The following is an 8,203-nucleotide window of genomic DNA, read 5'->3' as shown; positions in this document are numbered from 1 at the left end:
CGCGCGCGGCGGTTGCTACATCAAGAGCCTCGGCGTTGAGAGCACTTATACGCATAGATATACAGCAGTACCTCGCAATGCGGACTTCCATTTCGACATCGCGCTCGAGGTCGTGGAGACCAACCTTTTCGCGACAGCCTACGAGCCGGCATCGCTAATGGATCACACGCAGACTGCAGCGTACCGCCAATGGGGCAGGCGTTCTTTCGCTTGAGGTGGGCCGTGATGCCAGCCTTCGAGTACGTATGGCCACAGCGCTTGCTATTTAGGAAGAGACGTCAATACGGTGTGACCTCGCAACCTTGAAACACGAACTTGCGCATGGGCTCGACCATCTCCAACAGCGTAATCGGGCACGTGATGGTGTTGGCCGCCTCGGTCTCTTGGACGAGCACATCCACATCGTCATCGTCGCCTTCCTCTTCAATCTACAAGACAAACGCATACTGCCTGCCAGCAGAAGTGCTTGATACCCCGGCCGCGCCGCAGAAGCGCTTGTAAAAGTCGTGCTGCATGACTTGCGCGTCCGAGACGCGCGACGAAGACACGTTCAGCGTCCCGCGGTACGTCGGTGGGACGCGTCCCGACTGGAGCGCCGTGCTAAGACCATCAAGCTTCTTTTCGTAGGCGCTAATGCGCCCGTGGAGCTGCACAAAGTTGGTCGTGACGCCCTTGAGGACCTCGATCTGGTTGTCGTCGCCAATGTCCTTGACCGTCGCGACGAGGTGCTCCGTGGCCTTAGCGCCTTCGAGCACGCGCTTCAGGAGGTCTTGACGCTGCTTCTTTGCATTGGACACGCACATTTGGAGCGCGGCCGGAAGCGTCTCGTTGACCTCGGCGTTCACGATGGCCTCCCATTCCGAAGAGGACTTGGCGGCCACGGGAGCGGCCTCTTCCTCGCTGCCCGAGTCTTCGCGGGCCATGTTACGCGGGTCGTCCGAGTCCGAGTCGTCGACCATGGCCTTGCGCTTCCCTGCCCGGCCTGCCATCATGCTTGGCGCTGCTGTGTAGGTCAGATTTAACCGCGAAGGAAATATACAGCCAATCAAATGCGGTTTCTACTGGGATTATAGCGAATCAATGTCTTTTTAGAATGCAGCCAATCCGTGACCGTCGCACGCGAAAAACGCTGTTTGGTTGGCCGCTTTTTCACCAATCCAATGGCAGAAATGTGTCGTCCATCATCCCACACGGTTTTTGTCCCAAGCGTTTATCCCAAGCAACTTGGGACGCGGCGGGTTTTGCCCCAGAAGAGGACAGCCATGAATGAGACTACGGTACCAACGGGCCATGACGTCGTTCCGGATTTGATGAGTACAAGTCCCAGGATGGTCATGCAAACACCACATCGTACATATATTAGCTCACTTTGACCCAACGTGATTGGCTTTCGGTAGTTGGTGGCGAGTTGCGTTCTGACGTGATGCGAATTGGTATCAGCTTCCGTGCCATGAATGCGGTTGGACTCCGCGCGTATTCTTCATGGGTTCCTCTCACTGTGGCTACTGATATTGCCACTTGTAAGCGCCTCTGCGGTGGGCAGCAGCATGGAAATAGGGCAAGTTTCGCCACCGTCCTACCGCACAATTACACCCACGTCTGATGCCCATATTGCGTGCGTGCGCCGTAATATGCAGCGAGGTACCGTGGCGGCAGATCCGCTTCAACACTATAAGAAGTTGCATGTTTCCGAGCTGGAACGCATGCAGAGGCAAAAACCACTCTGAGCATATTCCGGGCGCATGCTTGCTGGTTGAAGCTGCTGGCTCAGGATGCAAGAGAGCCACGGAGTCAGCGCGAAACTTTTGGCTGCCACTCGACTCCTGCGCATCTCGTTCTAGTGCCATTTCAAGACGCACAAGTCTACTGTACGGAGCACACATCAAGTGCAGAACCGTGGACCCTCATCGCCACTTCTACGGTGGCGCCAACCAGTGAGGTGCCTCCAAGGCAAGGTTCGTCTTGGTATATCCGCAGTGGCTGCTCGCAACGGCTACCAGTATACCCATGATAGCGCTGTGAAGCAGCCAAATCCCAAGGTCAAAGCCCCGTCCACCACTCTCGCTCTCTGTACAGCTTCCTTCTTGCACGCAAGCTGGACTGCGACTGACGAATCGACCTCTTTCTTTTCGAGGCAAAACTCGTGGACGGCGGTTTGAACTTCGTTGCACTGGGTTTTTGGGTTTTTGGGATAAACCTCTTTTTCGCGACCGGTTTTGGTGCCTCCGGATACGTAGAATTGCAATGACGACGACGACGACGATGACGCGCGTCTCGGCGCCCGGAAAGGTCTTGATCGCTGGCGGCTACTTGGTGCTGGAGCCGCAGTACGCTGGCGCCGTTCTCGCCGCTAGCTCTCGCTTCCACACGACGGTCTCGCTCGATGCGTCGGTGACGCCGTCGCCTGCGCTGGCGGTGACTGTGCACAGCCCGCAGTTCCACCAAGTGTTGACCGGTGTCCTCTCGGCCGACGCCTTTGAGCTCTCGTACGTTGTCGCTCTCGTCGCCACAGCGCATCACGACCGCGTCTTTGCTCGTGTAGGCCGCAGAGTCCGGCCAACCCGTACGTCGAGAAGACGCTGCAGGTGTGTGCCAAGGCGCTGCACGGCCTTCTTGGCCCGGCGTTCGGCGCCAAGCTGGCGTCGCTGGCGAAAACGCACTCGCTGCGCATTACGCTCGAAGCCGACAATGACTTTTACTCGCAAAGTGCGCAGGTAGAGGCACGCATTTCCTCCGCCTCGTCGACACGATTTCATTAGCTACTCGAGCGCGGCCAGCCCGTGACGCGCGAGCACCTTGCCAAGCTCCCGGCCTTTCTTCCGTGCCCACTGGACGCCTCTGGTTCATCCCAATTTTCTGGCGCCTGCGCTCATGATGGCATTGTCCAGGGACTCCGGTCATTGCCAAGACGGGCATGGGCAGCTCGGCGGCGCTTATCACGTCGCTCGTCGGTGCCGTCTTGCGCTTTTTTGGTGCAGTCACGCTTCCGACGGCGCAGTCGGCGGCGGCGACGCCCGGCGTCGACATCGTGCACCACCTCGCGCAGATTGCGCACTCGATCGCGCAAGACAAGGTGCGTGCCATCGCGCTCCTCTTGCCGCTTGAAAAATGTGCGATTAGATTGGCAGTGGCTTTGACGTCTCGGCCGCGGCGTACGGCAACCAGTGCTACAACCGCTTTTCGCCCGAACGCGTCCAATCGTTTGTGGCGCAGAAGAACCTGTCGGCGATCGCACCGGCCGACCTCGCCGCCTGCATCCAGTCGCGCTGGGACAACGTCGTCGTACGCTCTTACCTTGATCTTTTTATCTTGTGAAGCTCCAAGACGACGCGATGCTAGAAAGCGTTTGGGCTGCCCCACAACATGCACATGATCATGGGCGACGTCAACGCCGGGTCGGCCACGGTCTCGATGGTCCGCCAGGTACACGTTCTCGAATGTAGTGACGCAGATGTTGTATGCTCCGCGTAGGTCTTGGCGTGGAAGAAAGCCGACCCGGCAGGCTCGCACGCGCTCTGGGAAACGCTCAACGCCAAGAACATGCAGATCGTCGCCCAATTTGAAGCCCTCCCGGCGGTGGCCGACGATGTTTGGGCGCGCCTCGCCGAAGCGCCGTCGACCTCGGTACGCCGCACTTCCCCACATAGGATGGCGCCATGAATTGACTAGTGGGTGCACCTAAACGCGGTGCTCGGTGCCGCCTTGCTCGCAATGCGCGCGACATTCGAGGAGATTCGCCACCTCTTGCGGTGCGTCGCCTTGGATCCCGACGACCCGCGTATCTTATTTGAATGGTAGGACGATGGGGTCGGCGGCAGGCGTCGCGATCGAGCCCGAGGAGCAAACCGCGCTGATTGACGCGACCATGCGCGTGCCCGGTGTGCTCTTTGGCGGCGTGCCCGGTGGTAGAGACTCGAGATTGCGTGGGATATGGTTGATGCATCGGCTGGTTGTAGCCGGCGGCAACGATGCCATCTTTGCCCTCGTGCTGCACCCGTCCGTGCTGCCGCGCGTGGAAACCTTCTGGTCGACGTGGACCGCCACCCGGTACGACACGCAAGCGCGGATGGTGCCATGCTCACGGTGACGCGTCTAGTGTCAGCGCGCTCCTCGTCGACGTGGCCAAGAGCGGTGTCCAAGGTGGGCTACTTGAAGAAGCCGTTGCGATCTAGCTCCAACGGCCACAGAAAAGCGCACGCCCCGCTGCGTGTCCATGCAATGGGCACCTTGGTAATGCAGCAAAGCGACGGGTGATCGTCGACCAACGTCTTGCAATCCTAATGTCGCAACACTGACGCACGGCCGTCGCTGGCAAAGCAACGGACACGGTCCATCGCATTGGTGCCGACGTGCGACGGCATATCGCACAATAGCGCAGACAATCGTCCGGGTACACACTGCGTCATACGCTGGTCATGACGCACCCATGCGTGAACGGTCGAAAAGACCGTCTCGAACAAGTGCAGTTGACACGACGTCTTGGAGGCAGACTCGTGGAGGCAGACTCATTAATTAGAAACCACGCACATGGACAAAGATCCGATGGCGCCGATCGTAGCCCGAGCCATGGCTATGCAGCCTAGGGCTAGGTCTTTGTAGGGGTAGGGATACGCAGTGAGGAAAGCGTGGCGCACGCTACAAGCCACTTGCTCTATTAGAATAACCATGACGCTGCAGCCGCAGATGCGCCAGAGGAGACAGCGAACGTCGAGCCATTGACTGCCCTGTGGCCGGCGCCATGGCATTGCAATGGCGCCGGCAGCTGTAGATGCAATGATTGCATCTACAGCTGCTACACGTCTCTCGGCGTGCACTGCGCTGGTTCCTCTCAGTGCACAAGGCCAGAGGACGCTGGGCACGCTAGCGTCCTATTCCGTCGACGGGTGCGAAAAGATGGGAGGATTTCCGTCCCCGCGAATTCTGGAGCGCTGACCTTCTCGCTTCGCTTGATCTCACGCCCAGTCTCGCACGACTGCAAGTCTGCGAATGCCGTCCACAGCCTTCGTAGAGAGGGTATTTTGCGTTTCGCAAAAATACGGTGGGCCCTGCCCATAACCTCGATAACGTGGGCGATTGATTGGTCAGCACCTGGCGCGTGTATATATGTTTGCGGTGTGGGTTCAGGCTGAGGATGAAACTGCACAGCGCACCGCTTGCCGCATATCAGAATAATTTTGTCAGGGCGTGTATTCGACAATAATGGTATTCAGGAGCTCGCTCGCGCCAGTGGATCGCTCAGGTTGATGGCGCCAGTAAACGTCCTTCCATGCCCCATCATGAAAGCTCGTTCGTCCTAGAGCTGCCGAGAGCTAAATCTACCTCAGTGTCAGCATGCATGGGTAGGTCGTCGTGTGTTGTGGCAAGTCGACGGCCGATAACGTAAAGCGCCAAATAATGGTTCTGAGCCAAATAATGGTTTTTTGGATTGACCAATCAGGAAGAAGCAAAATATACTGTGCCTAGCTTATACCTTTGTACATTCGATACGATCAATTGTAAGAGGTAGACGTAAATGGCGCGTCGAGGGCCAGAATCTTTCGCGCCAAAATGCGGGAGAGGGATGCAGGCTGGCAGAGAGCTGGTGCAGCAGGAGCACAAAGGAATGGCTCTCGAGCATCCATGCGCTCATTTCCCAATCTTCTTCATGAAGTGCAAGAGGTCCAAGGGCACCTTCCTCGAGCGCGCAATCATCAGAGCGTCCCGGATGAAGTCGAACGGCCGATCATCTTCTTGTGATAAACGGTTGCTCCAGCCACGTTTCGGAGCATGCTATAGTCTTGGCGTCGTCGCTCGGGGTACAATCTATTCTACGCCCGCAAGGCTAAACTTCTGTAGGTTCTGCTTTTTCTGTTGCCAGCCAACGCCACGCAACTTGTCCATCCGCTGGACACCGATGTGTTCTCGCCGTTCAAGTGCGCCGTGCGTCGCAGCATCAACATGTACCTTACCAGGAACGGTATTTCAGTCCAAAAGAGCATGGTATCTTCAGCACCATGTCATTTTCAAAGACGACGCGACAACGATCGGACGCGCAGTGGTGCTCGATATTGTATCTCAAGCGCGGTCGTCTCGTCTTTGTGGCAGAGAACTTTTCTGCCGTACAAGGTGCCGGAATGGATTCGCGAACGGCAACACATCCGCGACAACGTGCTGACGGTCCCAAACGATCCCCCGAAGCGCGTGCGCATTGCCGGGGAGCTTCTCGAGGTCTAATAGATCTGTGAGTTCAACGTAGCATAGAAGGAGAAAGCCAATACCTCGAAGAAGCGCAAAACCAGCCCAAAGATCGTAAGGTCGAGCCAGATCCGATGGAGCCAACGCTCGCTGATCTCTATAATGTGGTACTCAAGTTTTCATGCTCTGGCACCCTAGCAATAAATAACCTTGCATAACGCATCAATGCCTGTCAAAATACATATACTGGTCGAAGGAAAATAGTTCGTTTTTTTTCGAACTTTTTTATTACAAAAACCAAGTATGTTTGAAAAACCATTATCTGGCTCTGATCACTTTTGCACGCTGCGTTTCACTACGTCCGCATTTCTGCACGAACCGCAGCCTTCTTGGGCTCTACGTGTAGCCAACGTCATTTTACATCCGAATCACTTTTCAAATCCAGAATCCGATTCTTCGTTCAAGAGAAAATTCAGTTTAACCGTACTTCGAATTTGAAAAAACCATTAATTGGCGCTTTACGTTACGGAGCAGGACATGGAGCATAACCTGACGCCGCAGGCTGGGTATGCAAAACCTCTTCGGGGGCGGAGATAGCAATGACGTGTTATCGCGCCGAAAGGGTAATGAGACTCCAAGGATGAGCTCGAGGGTTCGAGGGTACAGACAGGTACGATCACTTCACAAGTTGCTCAACCATGACCATCCACCCTAAGGGCGTCCTGTGATACGTGACGAGCATTGGCAAGGGTCCGCAATAAAGATGTTTGAAGACTCTTGTCACTAGGAAGACGAATATCGCTCGGCCTTGATCGATACGATCGTCTTTCGCTTCGTTGTCACGGCTGCAAGAATGTTACTGCCACATACTGTACAATTCGCGAGTAGTGTGTGTAGTGTGTAGTGTTGCATTTATCGAGGTAGGCATTGGAGAATCTAGCAACTTGCTAGAGTCTCATCGTCGATGACCCATTTGGGCTGTCCTAAGACACGGCAAATTTCAAGAGCATGCAAAACACTCTGAAGTGATTCGATGCAAATGCCTCGGTGGAAGAAGCGGGCATGTCAGTACATGGGGAACTAACCAAGAGGTCATGGTGGTTTGAAAGCAAAAAAATGGACTCGATTCTTCATTCTGCGCGCGCAGACCGTTTCGTAGCACGCGCTTGGGAGAGATGCACTGCTTTGACTTACATGTTAAGTCGTGCGCAGCGGTGGGCTCGAGCCCACCGCTGCGCACCATTGACATATTATGTCAATGGTGGTCATGTAACATCGGTGACGTAGGGGCTGCCGTCTACGTCACACTTGTGGTTTGGCGGGTATTACTCTTAGGATTATTGCTCTGCGGCGCCAGAATCCCAGCGAACTCGAATGTGCTCTGTACCACACTGCCGTCGACGCTTGCAGTTGGATTCGTGGCGGCTCTAAATTCACGGCCGCTGATTGGCTACACGTGCTGCTTCGAACGGCGCGCATGTCATTTGGCAAGTTCGTCGACAACATCGAGAGATGGGCATCAAGGCAACGACGACGTGGCTGTACATCGCGGCGGCGATGGCACTGCTCGCGTACTCGGTGGACCCAGCGGCAACCTATGAATGGCTGCTATCGTCGACACCGCATCACAAGCCTGTCACTGTCTACGCCAACGGCAAGTCCACCAACGGCATCGCCGTCGCGCTCCCTCCGGCGCTCGTGCCGTCGGGTGTCGCGCTCGCCGCCTATCTCTCGACGCTTGTTGAAGTCGAAGGCCTCGCTAACCACGCGACGCCAGTGGTAGCTGACCGCGTATACACGGGCAATGGCCACCTCGTCAACTCGTACGACGACATTGCCGCCGGGGACCGTCTCTACCTTGTGGCCCCGGGCCTGCTTTTTGTATGGCCGTTCGTAAGACCCGGCCACCGCGTGTTTATCGAGTCCACGCAGAGCCCCACAAACACGCCGCTCATTCTCGAGTCGTGGACCGAGTCGCCGCGCGTCTTCCACGTGCACCACGTTTTTCTCCGAAGCCGACGCCGATACT

At 56.3% G+C, this 8,203-nt stretch overlaps 4 protein-coding genes across 4 annotated transcripts; 3 read left to right on the top strand and 1 right to left on the bottom strand.

Annotated features, from left to right (window-relative positions):
* Positions 1–15: 15 nt before the first annotated feature.
* SPRG_15225 (hypothetical protein) lies at positions 16–1,016 on the bottom strand (the record flags this gene model as incomplete). Its single annotated transcript, XM_012354607.1, has 5 exons — positions 474–1,016; positions 316–428; positions 185–261; positions 72–138; positions 16–28 (listed from the first exon to the last, which is right to left on the bottom strand). The coding sequence occupies exons 1-5, from the start codon at positions 990–992 to the stop codon at positions 16–18; spliced, it is 789 nt and encodes a 262-aa protein (XP_012209997.1). The 5' UTR covers positions 993–1,016.
* A 1,222-nt stretch (positions 1,017–2,238) lies between these two features.
* On the top strand, positions 2,239–4,172 carry SPRG_15224 (hypothetical protein; the record flags this gene model as incomplete). The annotated part of the gene is made up of 11 exons (XM_012354606.1): positions 2,239–2,486; positions 2,543–2,714; positions 2,760–2,841; positions 2,889–3,073; positions 3,121–3,282; positions 3,340–3,423; positions 3,472–3,624; positions 3,670–3,749; positions 3,799–3,905; positions 3,957–4,047; positions 4,097–4,172. Exons 1-11 carry the CDS (start codon positions 2,245–2,247, stop codon positions 4,170–4,172), a joined length of 1,434 nt encoding a protein of 477 aa, XP_012209996.1. The 5' UTR covers positions 2,239–2,244.
* Positions 4,173–5,644: 1,472 nt separating this feature from the next.
* SPRG_21521 (hypothetical protein) lies at positions 5,645–6,224 on the top strand (the record flags this gene model as incomplete). The annotated part of the gene is made up of 2 exons (XM_012354605.1): positions 5,645–5,795; positions 5,836–6,224. The coding sequence occupies 2 exons, from the start codon at positions 5,645–5,647 to the stop codon at positions 6,222–6,224; spliced, it is 540 nt and encodes a 179-aa protein (XP_012209995.1).
* A 1,462-nt stretch (positions 6,225–7,686) lies between these two features.
* On the top strand, positions 7,687–8,175 carry SPRG_15223 (hypothetical protein; the record flags this gene model as incomplete). Its single annotated transcript, XM_012354604.1, has 1 exon — positions 7,687–8,175. A coding segment is annotated over one exon (489 nt), but the record flags the coding sequence as incomplete, so codon positions are not given.
* Positions 8,176–8,203: the final 28 nt, after the last annotated feature.

The sequence above is a fragment of the Saprolegnia parasitica genome (assembly GCF_000151545.1).
Source record: "Saprolegnia parasitica CBS 223.65 unplaced genomic scaffold supercont2.171, whole genome shotgun sequence".
NCBI lineage: Eukaryota > Oomycota > Saprolegniomycetes > Saprolegniales > Saprolegniaceae > Saprolegnia > Saprolegnia parasitica.
Note: the sequence above shows the minus strand (reverse complement) of the source record. Positions and strands in the feature narration are given on the sequence as shown.